Raw genomic sequence first — 15411 nt, forward strand, 5'->3', positions numbered from 1 at the left:
GGATTCAGGGCTTCACACGTGTTTTGCCTGTGACAATGCAGGGGGTACTCTGACGGGGAGCCTGCAGCAAAATGCTTATTTCACGTACAGTAGGTGAGGTGCTCGTATTTTGCAAAGTGCATTTAACGAGGAAAGACAAACTAGAGTTCCAAACAAACTTGATTTTGCTGTCTGATTTGAACAGCCCTGACTTAATGTGTATGAGTAAGCTCCATTAACATTACAAGAATCACCTGAATGCATAAAATATAAAAAATTGACTTTGCAACCATATTATTTGCTTAAAAGTTAAATATAATTAAATGCTGCCACCTTGCAATAGAAAGGTAATAAAAGAGGAGTGTTGCCACACAAGGAAAGAGTATTTCAGAGGATGCTAGCTGGAGCCTGCTGCTCCTGCTACTCCCTCATAAAGGACTGGTTGTATTAAAAACACGAGTGAGCTTTATGAAATGATTTGGCTTGCTTATAGTTGGTTAAATTATCACCTCAGACCCCTTTTTGTACATCCAGTTGCATCTGAGTTTCTAAATAACGGAAGGAAATGACAGAGGACCAACACCGAGTACTTCAGATATGCTCTCTTCTTACCTCTTGGACTGTTGAGAGATGCCTCGGCTGCCTTTCCGCCATCTCCACAGTGACTCTGGTCAAATGGAAGGCACTGATCACCTGTTCCTGCCACCACGTCTGCATTTTTGGCCAGATCCTTTGTTTCAATGAGAGATTTTGCTTTGTAGACTTTTCTGGTGTTGGTATCTGACAAGTAAAGGGATTCTGACACTGGATCAACGGCCAAGTAATATTTATGTGCAGGGCTTGTACTAAAACAGAAGAGAAGAGCATCAAAGTTAAATTGTTTTTCTTTTTAATCCCTGTTCATGGTAGCATAACACTTCTGAAGACATCTGTTCAACGATTTGGAGATGACAGAGGCATAAGTGAGACCAGCTTTAATGTAGCTCAGGCAAGCACCACTGCTGAGAAGGCAGAAACCAGTACCAGCTGCAGAGCCTGCCCAGCCAGCTACGCACCCGGTAGCGAGCTTAGGCAGAGGGGTATTGCTGGAGTTAGTCTGTCCATTAGTACCAAGCTACCCAGTATAAAGCTAACTGGAGTGCCTTCAGCTTAGTTACAATTATTACTATCAAAAGCAAGGTAATTTTTCTACACCTGCTAAGTCCTGGTACTCTTGGCACTGAAAACAAATCTACGACTTGCAGCAAAGTGAATCACAGACTGTTCTGCATGGGCACAAATACCCACTCTTGGTTATTTTTATCTGTTTCTAAACCTTACGAAATATGAAGGTGTGAAATGTGGTGCCTTAATTCATGCTGACTGTATTGTCAGGAGCAAGGCAGAAGGCCAAGTACTGTCAGTGCAACTAGGCATGAATTAATGCATGGTAATTCATGCACTGAAGTGCCTTATTGAGATTATAAAATGTTATTTAAAAATATTTACATATGTTAATTAAATGGTGAGGATCATAAATTCTCATCGGAGAAGTGGGCTGCATCTATTAACCAGTAAGACTTTTTGTTTCTTTTTGACTGGAAAGTTAACTTCCAGTCTGAGGAAATTGTCTAGGCAGATGGCACGCCACGCCAGCGTCCTGAGCCTGGTGAGACTGCAGGGTAGTCCTGATTATAAAATACAATCAACATCCAGATAGGCGTAGATCCTTTAAATCCCACAGTCGGTTACTGAAATGGTGGGAGACGGGCACAGGCAGAGCGGTGGCCAGTGCCTGGCAGAGCGTTTTGGGGCTCAGGCAGTATTTTTACCACTGCCATGTTTCTCCAGGGGCAGGAGGAGATTTCTGTCAGGTGGCTGGGCAAGACGCTGACCAGCCTGCACCCCCTGTAACTCTACATGGGACTTTCCTATCTGCTCTGCAGATTAAAAAGATTGTTCAAATGTCTTTTTTTTTTTTTTTTGTAAGAGACATTTTATTAACATTGGTACAATTAAGTAACACTTAAGATGGCTGCAACAAAGTTAGGAAACGCGTTACTCCTCTCAGCTTTGCCAGTTCTGTCTGTGGTGGGCTGGACAAGGCTTGGTGTACAGCTCCTTCGGCAGGGCCAGGTTTTCATGCCACAACAAACCAGGAAAGGAAGAATCTAGATGAAATAGAACTGAAGAACTGGCAGAAGCTCCAGGACAGATATGCAATAGCTGACATGATACTTACTTTACGGATTTGATTTCAGGTTGATGGAGCCTCTTTAAATATGAAGTTTTTGCTTGGCTGAGGCAGATACTAAGCTTTATTATTCATCTGTTAGACAGTTCTACCTTACTGAACAATGTTGCAAAACAATGTAAAAACTACTTACCAATATCTTTTATTTTAGCAATCTACTGAGTACTCTATGTATTACTAAGAAACTTCTAGCAGATGATCAGCTGAAATCTTATTTCCATTTATAAGTGATGAAGCTAATGCTGTACCATGAAAAACGTGATAGAGCTTGGGCCTATTTCGGTTCTCATTCTCCATCCAAAAAGGGACAGAAACTACTCGGCGTCTCTGAGGACTGGGCCACAAGCTAGATTAGCTTAAAGATGACCTTAGTCATAAACATCTATAAAAGACAGAAGGGTGAAATATAAGGAAAGAGGTATTCCCACAGTTGGGGAACAGATGTGAAACCCAGTCCAAGCAAACACAGGGAATGAGAGGACAGTGGTATGATGAAACATGAGTAAGAGGATGAGCTAAAAGCAATTAATGCCAAATTATGTATCACTAGTATTATAAAATGTTGTTTGTTGAAAACATTAAGAATCATTTCTGCTCTCTGGAGTGAGCTCAGAAGAGACTGGCCAGCCAAAAGATGACTTTTTAATAAAATGCTTCTGTGGAAAAAAAGTTGCAAGGAGAATTCTAGATGTTAAATAAACATATTGTTCATCATGCAGAAACTGCAGAGAACCAGGGGTCATTATATATGCTCCTTGTAGACACATTTTCTGTCATCCTTGTCATGACACTTAATAGACCGGCTGTTAGAAAACTCTTGATGTTTATACTTAAAGCCTTGCATACTAAAATGTTTAAATTTAAAGGGTATCAGTACAAAATGGAACAAAATCAAATGCTGGCTATCTTTGCAGAAGTTTGCAATCAAATCTAAATCTGAGTTTATTTAAATTAGCCTATTAAAAACTCTATCAAGTAGACTAAGATTTACAATCAATCCTTCCAGAACAAGTTATTACTATCCTGTAGTAAAATTCTTCCCTGTAACCTCAAAGCCTAGTTTCCATTTTTACCAGTTATTAAACAGCTTTATTTTTTCTTATTAAAATCTCGATGACAAGAAAAACAAACAGAATAGATTGTTTTTAAACAGTCAAAAATAAGATCAGTGGCTTTCTCTGTTTACTGGTCTCCAAACTCTATCCCTTTTTACACAGTCTTTTCTTTATCCTGGCAAAAAGAACCCCTGTTCCCTGCTCTTTTGGAGACTAAAAGTTGTGTTGAGCAACTGGATTTCGAAGCCTTTTCCTGCTTGGACTGTCATGAGCCTCTGCCACCTTTTAGTTGCTGCTGCCACATGTTTCTTTGAGCATCCTAGAAATTTCCACCACGACTATGCCCTTTACAGCCTCAAGAGAACGGCATACAGTGGGACTGCTGAGTACTCCTCCATAACCTCAAAGGCTACATTAACTTCAAGTTGATTGCCTCCAATTTTCCACAGATTTCACTTGGACAGAATACTGACAGAGGCAATTATTATTGTAATTAACCGGGCTGGGGTACCTGAGTTTTGTCGCAACTTTAATTAAGATTTAAGTTCATCAAGAAACTAGTACTAGTGAGCAGGTATTAAAAAACCTCTGCTTTACAAAAGAAACCCCTGAATTTAAAACCTGATTCGCGTTCTGAATGCATTACACAGTCAATAAGTTCAATTTGCTGCTTTTCTTTAGTTTACAAAGACACTGGTCAGTTTACCGTGAAGGCAAATGGAAACAATCCTTCAGTTAAAAAATAGAGCCTTGCACTTACCAACTAGGAATTATTCTTTCTTTTTAAGTTTTCATTGTAAAATATGAGCGATGTGACATCATCTGTAAGTAGGCTGGCAAATAATCTATAGCATTCGATAGCATTCTTGTGGCTAAAGCGAGTAATTCTAACCAGTACTCTCATCCTGCAAACACATGTTCATACTACGCCATGGAGTTATCAGCTTAGGTGGTACTGGTGGTGGTTTGGTTCTCTCACTGAAGTACTGAAATGCCAAGGAGTTTGCTTCTAAGGATACAGAGTGCCTTGGTGCCTTGTGATCTCTTTCTAGCCTGCAACGTCGTTTCTGCAGCTGGATTGTTATAACCAACTCCCTCACCATCTGTCGCAGAAGCCTCATGTACAACGTTCGGTCTTTTAAGGAAATCCCTACATCGCAATGCCAAAATGCTAACTGGAAAGGGGGGAAGCCACTTGCTTTTGCTTTAGCTGGAGAAGCAAGGACTGAGCTGTGACAGTGTCCTCAGTTCTGGGGCAGATTTTCAAGTCTGTACTATCCTAGAACCGCTAAAGCACAGTCCTCTTGGGTGACTCTGAAGCCTTTTTTATTATTTCTTTGTTGCTAAAACTCCAGGTTCCTTGGCTGGCTACATCTACGAACATTCCCACATCACGTGAAATGGATATGACAGCTATGAAATGCATTCGCAGCTTTTGGGTTTAAACCTCTCCATCTCTGCTTGCTGATTTTGAGGGAGACTTCATCCCTTCAAAGGGAATAAATCAAACCTTCTTTACCATAAACAATGGTGAATTTGATTAACATTTGTATTTATTACATTCAGACTGTTTCTCTGTATCCAGACTTCTAAAAGGACTTTTGTAAGACTGCTTCCTTGAACATGGTTCACAGCTTACTGGTACTGAGTTTTACTTACCTGTGTCTTGTGTCTCTATTCCTAGTAAGACAGGTAAGTTCAGGTTTAAAAAAAAAAAAAAAAGAAAAAGACAAGAAATGTTAGTCCTCAGCAAAACTGTATTCTTTGCCTGACTGCTCCCAGAGCTGTAGCCCAATAACAAAACATTGTTTATCCTGTTACTCAGTATTACTTCTTTCTCTCAAACGGCTTCCTTTCCACTGCCTGCACATTGTCAACTCGGTTCTGAACAATCGGCACACAACATCCTCACCAGCAATGCTAGCTAGCTGGAGATTCATGGGTGTTAAGTAAGAGAAATCTAGTGTATCAGTGCCTGAAATCTTTCCTGCCTTCCGCTCTGGCCCCGAAAGGGAATGGGAAGCTGGGGTCATAATTACAGGGGAGTCGTTAACGGTGGCACAGGCCCAGCCTGCGACATGTCGGTCTGCAATGCCACGTTGCTCTTGTCTGCTTAAACTCAGTCATATCCTCTGTCACAGATGGGGAACAATTTAATTGTATTAATTTTAAACATGGTAAGTCTATCTTCAGCCATAATGCTGTGACCTGACATGATACCGCACATATTTGCTATTGAATTACGGGGTTTTCTTCAAAAATACACTTCATGGAATACTTTAACTTTTCTGAGAAAACGTATGAAAAATCTCACAGGAACAAAAATTAGCTCTATTCAATCTGCGCTTTGTAGAAATTCATTATGCAAAACCTGTTCTAAAGGCCACTTAAGATGCCCTTTTTAACTGATGACTTTAAAGTGAGCGGAAGTTTTCTGATGAGCTTGTTTGACAGTCGATGAGACCCATGCTCACAAGGCAACTAAATGCGGCTGCTGCTTTAAGTCACAGGTGAAAAAAGGCTCACTGTAGTTTTCATAGGCATAGCGCAGCCAGGATAATGAACAGTACTCAGAGAAAGCTAATTATTTTTTTACCTGTGCTGGTTTCAGCTGGCATAGAGTTAATTTTCTTTATAGTGGCTGGTGTGGGGCTATGTTTTGGATTTGTGCTGAAAACAGTGTTGATAACACAGAGATGTTTTAGTTGTTGCTGCACTGGTCAAGGACTTTTCAGCTTCCCGTGCTCTGCCAGGGGCACAAGAAGCTGGGAGGGGACACAGCCAGGATAGTTGATCCAAACTGACCAAAGGGACATCCCACACCGTATGGTGTCACGCTCAGCATATAAAGCTGGGGAAGAAGAAGGAAGGGGGGACATTGGGAGTGATGGTGTTTGTCTTCCCAAGTCACCATTAGGCGTGATGGAGCCCTGCTTTCCTGGAGATGGCTGAACACCTGCCTGCCCATGGGAAGCAGTGAATGAATTCCTTGTTTTGCTTGGCTTGTGTGCGTGGCTTTTGCTTTACCTGTTAAACTGTCTTTATCTCAACCCACGAGTTTTCTCACTTTTACTCTTCCGATTCTCTCCCCCATCCCACCAGGGGGGAGTGAGCGAGCGGCTGTGCGGTGCTTAGTTGCCGGCTGGGGCTAAACCAGGACATACCTTAATTCTAATATACCAATTGAGTTTCCAGAGGGAAAGATCCGTCTGACAAAATTGAAGTCACCAATATACACGCTACCATCAGGCCCAGAAGCAAGAGCAACCGGTGCAAAGAGTTTGCTGTTGAGCGCAAGACCGTTGCAGTTGGAGCAAGAGACACTTCTCTGGTGTCCGTTGCCCATCACGGTTGAGATGACTGGCGGCTGCTGGGAAATGAACATGTTTTCACCATTTCCTTTGTGTACAATTCCTAAGGGGAGGGGGGGGCAGAAAACAGAGGCAAAAAAAAGGCAAATGTATAGCAATTAAATGATTCCGCAGTTTTGGATTGTGCAATCCTCTAGAAAATCAGATTACTAAACCAGCAACAAACATTGGATCTTTTAAAGACCGTCACAGGGTTCCACTAATCTCTTCCAATTTTGTTCAGTCCCAAGCTTCACCATCACCATTTTGTCGATTAGTGGTTAGTGGCTATTTTAAAAGCCAAACATCATGAGGAGAACTCATGGTTGGTTAATGCTCTAACAAATTGACTGTTAATTGCAGTGCTATCTGATTTCTTGGGGATTACTACTTTAATATTCATTTTATTCATAAATTTTTATTAGGTAACAGAGGAATTTCTTAGGCAGTTTGAATATTTAATTAAAGGAGATTAATAGCAGGACTACTATGCATTTTTCACAAAAGAGCACTGAGTGGCAGTACAAAATCAATATTCAAATTTAAATGCGAGTCCTTCATGGTATATAAAAATGGTGCCAAGTGCAGCAAAGCCAAGTTAAGAGTCAATGAGTAATTCTGAGGCACAAGTGAATTTCTTACCAGCAAGAATATCTTAACTTAAATTCTGCCACAAAGTTTATGACAACTTTCCAGTGTGTCAGTATTTGAGCACTGCTCTGCAGCATACATTGTTGAAAGCCTTCCCAGTTACTAGGTTGGTGATACCAGAATCAGTACAAACGTGTATTTTATCAAACTGATAGCTGTAGCGTTTATTTTAAATAACATTGTGGTAATATAGTTAAGTACCTTTAAAATGACATGTTATTGTAGGATTTTGGCTGTTTCTGAATGGGAGATAGGTATTCTTTTAGACTGCAGTCCAAACTCTCTTATTTCCCTTGGAAAGCCCAGTACTTCATCAGAAAAGCGGCCCACCACTTAAAGGAATAAACACAAGGGAATATACTTTCCGGAGGACTCTCACACCGGGAAATGAGCATATGCCAGATACTGCAGGAAGTACTTGTTGAGACACATCTGAGTTTACCCAAAGTATGGCAAATGTATTTATGTACTGTCTCTACCAACTTTTGTGAAACTCTTTTTTTTGTGGCTTTCAGATAAGTCTGAAGCTAAAATTCTCTGGCAATTACTGAGTGTTGCCATAGCTATTTTGAAGGGAAGTATATTTTTAAAAACTTATTTCTGAATAATAGAGGACAGAATACATACATGTGTTTGAACGTTGGCTTAAAAAAAGCATCTTGGAAATATGCCAGTAAAATTAATGGCAATATCCTCCCTTATGCACCGGCTAAAAATAATACTAAATAAAGATGCTGCCCTTTGTCTGAAATTAACAGTGTAAAGGTAATATTTCAACTGCCTCATACAAATGCCAGTAAATAATTAGGACTCTGGAGAATATGTTTTGCTGTCAATAAATGTAAGCATGTGCTTAATTTCAGGCTTTCGAGCTGCTGCTTTAATTTTAGTCGGTGCTGTGTTGCACTGGGGCTGAAATTACCGTAAAGCATAAAGACCCTGTAAAATTACTCCTCCTTCCCCCAGATAAATAAAAATGGAATCAATACACTTGCCCATCAGAAGAAAAATCTAATTCAAAGAATACTCTGAAAAAATCGGTTAATAGCACACTCATTTGTATTCATGAGATATAGGTGTCTTTAAAAGGAACTACTATTTATGGTATGGGTTCTCTTCTTGATTATGAGAAATGCCGTGAAGATCTTCCAAACTGACCAAAACCTTTGTGTTAGAAGACATTAAACTCAAATCATGTCACGAATTAGAAGTGATGAAACCTCTAAATTGCAGAGGAAAAAAAAGTGGGAAAAGAACACTTTAGTATAGCTGAGAAGAGGATGTGATCCTCTGTTAACCTAACAGTCACCTTGATGCAAAACCCTATACGTTTAAAAAGCTTGAGTTGCCAGTGACAGCCACATTGGAACAATATATGGTATTTCACATCTATGCTGCTGGAATCGGACACCTTTTTTTTCTTTCTTTTTTTAAAGATACTTACATCTGCAACAGAACACAGTTTTTCCTGGCTATGGTTTCTGCGTGTCAATACTTGTACCTCCACAGCTTAGACTGTGCTATGAAGTGCAATTCTGTAGAAGTGCATCTCTTTATTTTTACAACTTTTCTGTTGTATTTCGTTTATTTTGTAACATCTCTAACATGAAGAGCCTTTATGGGGAGGGAGGTAAGCATATCCCCCCTGTCTCTGAGTAGGAACGCTGTGCACGGCAGCAGACCTGCTGGAAGACAAGGCTTCGTGGCGGAAGTTAGATGTAAGCTCTTCAGGACTAGCTGACCAGTCAAGCAAAGTGCTTCCAGTTTCAGTTTGAAAACAAAATTGTAATTTGCAATAGAGAATTTTTAGAAAGACATTTATGTTATATTCCAATGCTACTTCTGTAGTTAATCCAGTGACAGTGTTTCAAAAACAGATGCAAGTTTCATGCTTCTAAAAAGAGCAGAGCAGCTCTTCATACGTACAGAGGGAATGCTTTAATTAAAAATCTCAATATATTCATACTCAAGAAAGCTACTCGTGCTTTTCATTTCACTCACAGCAGCACGGAGATAAGTCTGAAATGTATAATTCTAAGTTTGAATCCCATTCTTGCCCTTATTTAAAGTACATTTTATATATCTGAAATGGAAGCACAGTTCACTAGTTTCTAGATAAGCCCAGAAGCACAGTCGTTATTTTTATCCTTTTGGTTAACACCGTTCATTATTTGGTTTTGTTGCTTTAATACGAGCCTACAGGCTGCTCTGTTAGGCGTGCACTAGCTATGGTATAGTCGTTGTTTTTCTGCTCCTAACTGCTTTTCTAGTTCCTATATGTGAGCCAGGTGTGCGTGCTCAAAGCCCATTATAATCACAAGGACCATCTGAGACATCACTCAGCTCTGGCTGGGCTTTGTCATCCTCACTGGAGATGCTCTCACATGCAAACTGGAAACAGAAGAGACCCACTGATTTCAAGTCAGACGTGCTTACGCCCTCTCCTCCCCTCCCCAGACCGTGTCTCTCTAAGCAATGGATAAAGATGTTCAGCGGCTTCCCCCGACTTCAGCCTTGATCATGCCCAGCACGGCGGGAACGTGCGAGGAAGGGGAGCAGGTAGAAGAAGCTGCACATTCCCCATCCTTGTTATTGGGTTGGGGTAGCAGGCGCAGCCTGGATGACTTCAGATGCGGCGGCGTGTGGCTGACAGGACAGTGCTCGCCGGTGTTCCCAGCCACAGCTGGGACGGGGCCAGCAAGCAATTTGTCACCATAGACCCTGTGCTGAGGAAAGCAATGATTTAGCCCCGCTCAGATTATTATTGTATACTTTACAAAATCTCAGAACATGTTAGTGCCTATGGGGTGAATTATAGTAGTAACCACTGCAGTTAGCAGATAGTCATATAAAGTGGAGTTACTGCCAGCAATTTAGTCTTGAAATTAAACTATGCAAGTGGTAAATTGGCACTAAGGAGTAGACTATGGGGCTCACAGTTGGGGGCTGAGCTGACTGAGGTCAGATTTCTCTTTGTGTTAAATGTCAATAGCTGGCATTTAAAAGAGACAATCTATACAAACCAGTAAGACAGGGTATGAAAGAACCGCTGTTTAAAATGTCAAACTATTTTAAATCAAAACAGAAATCCAGATAATTTACAAACTAAATCTGACCTTTTGTATTTGGAATATTTATACCGTAGCTGCGCATTCAACAACAGAATTTGTAAAAACCTGACAGCCATACATCTGTGCATGAATCTTCATTAACAGAAGTTTGCAGATGGAAATAGATTTTAGTGGACAGACTCTCAGCTGGAGGAAATTGAGAGAATTTTACTGAATCCAATACTCCGCTGATTTATAAGTGCTGAAATCTGTCCCCAAGTTTCTCTTCCCCTGGACAGTGAGATATCTGTTTATTGGCAAAACCATACTTTTCTAGTTACGTTACTTTTCTATAATTTATATACAAGTATTGTTTTAATAATTTAATCCTACTAATTCCCGATTATAGATTTTAAGGGAGGGAAAGAAAAACCCCCAGGAATAAAACAAAAGCAATGAGAAAACAGAGTCAAGTCTCCATGCCTGAAGAATCTCTATGCAGGGTTAATGTTATGACACCAAAAGCATTTACAGTTTGGTTGTCTCCTAATGCTTCGAAAGGTGCTAGATTGCTTGTCCTGAAGGGTAACTTACTGTGCTTCTCCACAGGGTGGGCAGCCACAACAGCTTCTGCCTACCGGACTGGCAGCGTGGTTTTGGAAGCGCAACCTCACCCAGCCGGTCTGTTTTCCTGCACGGTTTGTCTCCCTGGCGCTGTGATGCTACTAACCGCTGTTAGTCGTAGGATGAATTAGGAGCGTAGGCTCTTCACTGAGAATATAACACTATAAACTCACCTAAAAGGTGGTACTTCTATACCAACAGTGTGAGAACGAACCTAAATTAGTATGCCCTTTTTCCATCCGAATGACCCAAATGTGTTAGCGATCACGAGAGTTAGTGATATTAGTGTTTAATACCTGGGAGCCAGAACATTAAAAATATCCTTTCAGATGGCATTTACATTTCAGTTCTCAATAAATGAGGGTGCACATTCAAACAAAGAGGATTACACGTTAGGAAGTGTAATGCTTAAAATCTGAACAATTAATTCCTTTAAAATTTGTATTCTTCTTCTGCGTGGCCAGTTAATAAAGGAAGGACTTACCACTTTGTGGATTTAATACATGGTGTTTGTTTATAGACCAGCCTCCCAGATTTGAAGCATCCATTTCAAAGCCTTGAAGGATAACTGTTCTCTTCTCCCACAGAATAAAATCAGGACATGTTTCATATTCATAGCCCACCGACACTGCAAACAAATAATTAAAGATCTATCAAGTCTTCCTTTTCGTCTGTGAACTGCTAGGTAATTTTTCATTCCAGGTTTTGATATTCATCTGTCAAGCAATGATGCCACTAATTTTCCTCTGCCTGATTGCTATTGTTGAATGGTTATTTTTTTTAAAAAAGGGTTTTAAGAGATTAGTATGTTATTACAGCTCTAGTTACTACTGTTTCAAAGCAGAAAACTTTCTGTTGTATCAGTTATGGTTTTCTTAAGAGTATAAATCTCCTCCAGTGACTCCTGACTTGATTGTTTATTGCATTTCTGCTAATTACCTGAATAACAGCTTAAATAGAAAAAAATCCACGTTAAAACAAACTGGTTTTAATTTGTTTGCTAATTGTAAAAACTGTTGTTAGGCAGAAATAGATTGCCAAACTGAAAATTTCTAGAACTAAACATTTATGTTAACAGGCTTGCACATCACATGGCTCCCCTCTACAGCTGGTCAAAATATCTGCTGAAAATCTTGAATTTCCCTAAGGATGGTGGGTTTTGGGGGCACTCAAACTGACCCAAACCCCTTCCCTTTAGTACTTCAGTAAAACGAGAATAGCTCTTCAAAGTTTAATTTTGGTATTTCTAATATACCAACTTTTTTTTGATTTTAGATTTCAGTGCAACTCAGTCAGAAAGGAAGAATGTTATTTTGACACCAAACCCTAAAATTTGATCTAGGAAATATTGAGAGAATTCAGCCTTTGCAAAATAAAAATGTCTTTAAAAATATTTTAATATACAAAATTAAAAAAAAATTAAAAAACACAGTTTTCTGACATTTTCAATATTTTCTTCTCACTTTTTCTACATAGCGGCTTTTAGGTACACTTTACTTGAACCACAAATAGTTTTAATACCATCTAAATTCCTTTACTGGGTGCGATCAAAATATTTTGACCAGCTATAGCAGGGAGCGTTCGTGTTTGCAAGATAAATGTTTTACGGCAAACTGAAAGCTGTTCCCTACAGGAACTTCACTTAGACCTGCTTCAGCATTTTAGCAGAAAGAACCTTTTTTTGCAGATAAAGTCTGCCTTGTAAAAATCCCGTCTCCTTAAGTACTGTAAATATTCATATTTCAAACACTGCAGGTTTCAGTCTAAGTTTCTGTCCGATTGTTCTGTTACAGGAGCTCTTAGGACCAACATCAGCCGTGTTTCTGGGTAACTCCTGGGGCTGAGTGCCGAACTGTGGGCATGGAGCTTCTTCCAGAACAGCCACGTCCTGTGCTGGGATGAGCCCTCAAGGTTCAGTAACCGAACATGCTATTTGCTAGGTGTTAATGCAGAGAGAAGATAAAGGGCAGATTTTTCCTACGAGGCAACCTCACACTTGCCACCTACACGTTAGCATCTTTACTCCGTTCATGCACTTAACACATTCAATCCTGGGTCAGATGTGTATACTTGAAAAGAGTAAAGCCCTGTAATACAAAGGCACTCAGCTTTGCTCTGTGAACCACCGCAGACCCCCAGGACAGTTCCTCAGCTGCGGTAAGGTACCATGCTGATAGCCGGGTCAAGGGAGGTATAAATTTACACCATCTGAGAACCTCTGCCCATGGATCTGCAGTGGCACATTTACCAGGACTATAGCTAACAAACGTTGTAAAGCGTCTGCTATTCCCTGCCTATAGCTGATGTTGTTGAGCTGCCAAATACCCTCTAGAGGTTATCATCCCCTTTCTTAAAAGTTCACTGTTCCCTCCTCTCATAGTTATTGTGCATAGCAGCCTTTTTGTCCCTTCTCATCAGTGAGAGACACGTGGCCATACGCTCACTTCATGTGGGTCTACAGCCGTGTTTCTATGTATACTTACACGTATTTATGAAAGAAGTCTATGCTCCAAAAAGGAATATATGTGTAATCTTAAAGCAGGTCTCCTGAAACGTCTAACTGGATGTACTGATGTACCCTCCATGAAAATTTCCTATCGCTTGTTTTGCATGCAAAGTAATCAAGGCAAAGCATAACAATTGGAAAGTCAAGCAAGTGACTGCAGTGCCACTTGAACACTAAGTATTTTGCTCCTGGCAGGTTTTGCAAAACATCATTTTGGCAGTGAAACGACAATCGCAGTCAGCTGACCCTCATTGCGGGGTGTCATTTTCTGGTCAAATTAATTTATAGCCCTTTTTTGAGGTGACTGAGATTTCACCGGATGAAGGAGAGCTGTAGTGACTATGTTTTTTGGACACTAACAGCCAGCAAGAACAGTTCTTTGCAGTCTCAAAATGGATTACTGAAATCATCTGTACCAAAACCCTATTATTTTCATACAACTATTTAGAAAAATGAACAATAATTTGTTAGTAGTGCCACCATATCACAGTTTAAGGGCTGTTGCCAAAATACAGGTAAGAAATAAAAGACATGATTAAACAGGACAGTAACCTCTACTTCAACCTCTCCTGAAATATTTATACTTACCAGCATCTTACTTCTTCAAACAACGAATATAATGAACCCAACCCAAAGTAACAAGTAGACTAATGAATGGAGGACCTAAGACTGTTCTGCCTGAGAGCTGGTTTATATCCACACCCAGGAGGGTTGGTCCTTGCACACCACTTCATGCTGCTGTGTGGGATGCAAGGGCTTGCAGGGGTAAGACTGAGCATGTATGGAGTTATACAGGAACATTTATTGAGGTTTCGACTGACATCCTTCCTTTTCCTACGTTAAATAACAAGGGGACGTAGACTTTACCACCAAGGTTTTGTCTGTCAACGTCCACATGATGTTATTTTATTCAGAACAAAAAAATGTTACTTTATCATCTCAGTTGTTACTCTGAGAAGAGAAACTGGCCTCGTGTTAGGGACTTGGGGACTAGGCAAACACCAGCAAACACTTCTCCAACAAATTTAAACAGAACCACTTGTGTGTGGAAGTATGCTCAGAAAGCCTTCTTTTCTGGTTATGGTTATGGTAACTGGTAACTGGTTATGTGATCATTGCTGTCAATAACCCTGAAGAAAAAGGAAGATGCTTATAGTATTTCTAAAACTAAAAGCAGATGGTTACATTCCTGAGTTCCAGGACTTCAACCTGCTGCAATTTAATTTAATTAAAATGAAAAACTGAACAGAATGCATTATTAAATATTGGTAATATACTGGCAGAGGAAACTATTTTGACAAAAATTCATATAATGGACGCAGATAAAGGTCCCCGAGTACTACAGTGTGTCAAATTAAATAAAGCTGTATTGGAATCCAACAAAGCATGCTAACAATGCACTTACTTAAAATATAAAGAGTTTTGCTTCTATTTTGCAAGAAGATTAACCTAATCTTTAAGGAAAATATAATAATTAAGTAATAATAAAAGATAAATAATAAATAATAAAGCAACTAAATATAATAAATAAATAAATAATAAATTAATAAAGATAATAAATACATAAAAGATAAATAATTAACCTAAACTTTAAGGAAAAGAAAAAAAAATTAAGCACCAATTCAATAATTTAAAAGTTGTTATCCAGCACTATTGCATAAGCTTTATTCATATTTAAACATATTACACTCATCTACTTCTAATTTGGGAATCTGTAAGTACAGTATCATTTCATAAGACGTTATGTATTTGATTTAAATAGTTTTAAAGTCCAGATATGCACTGGACTTCAGGATCATCAGAAGACTCTTAAATGATGCAGAGGGAGCAGGCATACTCAACTGTTCCCTCCCAAACCCACTAGCGTTACCGTGCAGTGACAGACCCTGAACACAGGGCACACGTAGCCATGCTGAGGAGAGCCCCAGGTGGCACCCGTGACCCATCTGGTCCTGCCTGATCA

General features: G+C 39.8%; 1 protein-coding gene across 2 annotated transcripts in view; it reads right to left on the minus strand.

The window, feature by feature from the left end:
• The window catches only part of TENM1 (teneurin transmembrane protein 1), a 347960-nt gene that overhangs the window by 59839 nt on the left and 272710 nt on the right, over positions 1-15411 (minus strand). For both annotated transcript variants that reach the window (XM_072877199.1, XM_072877198.1), the window contains 4 exons: positions 11427-11570; positions 6432-6681; positions 4927-4947; positions 592-824 (listed from right to left, as the gene is read on the minus strand). In XM_072877199.1, coding sequence (XP_072733300.1) covers positions 592-824; positions 4927-4947; positions 6432-6681; positions 11427-11570 — 648 coding nt within the window. The remainder of the gene's footprint in view (positions 1-591; positions 825-4926; positions 4948-6431; positions 6682-11426; positions 11571-15411) is intronic.

The sequence above is a fragment of the Ciconia boyciana genome, chromosome 12, assembly GCF_034638445.1.
Source record: "Ciconia boyciana chromosome 12, ASM3463844v1, whole genome shotgun sequence".
Classification (NCBI taxonomy): domain Eukaryota; kingdom Metazoa; phylum Chordata; class Aves; order Ciconiiformes; family Ciconiidae; genus Ciconia; species Ciconia boyciana.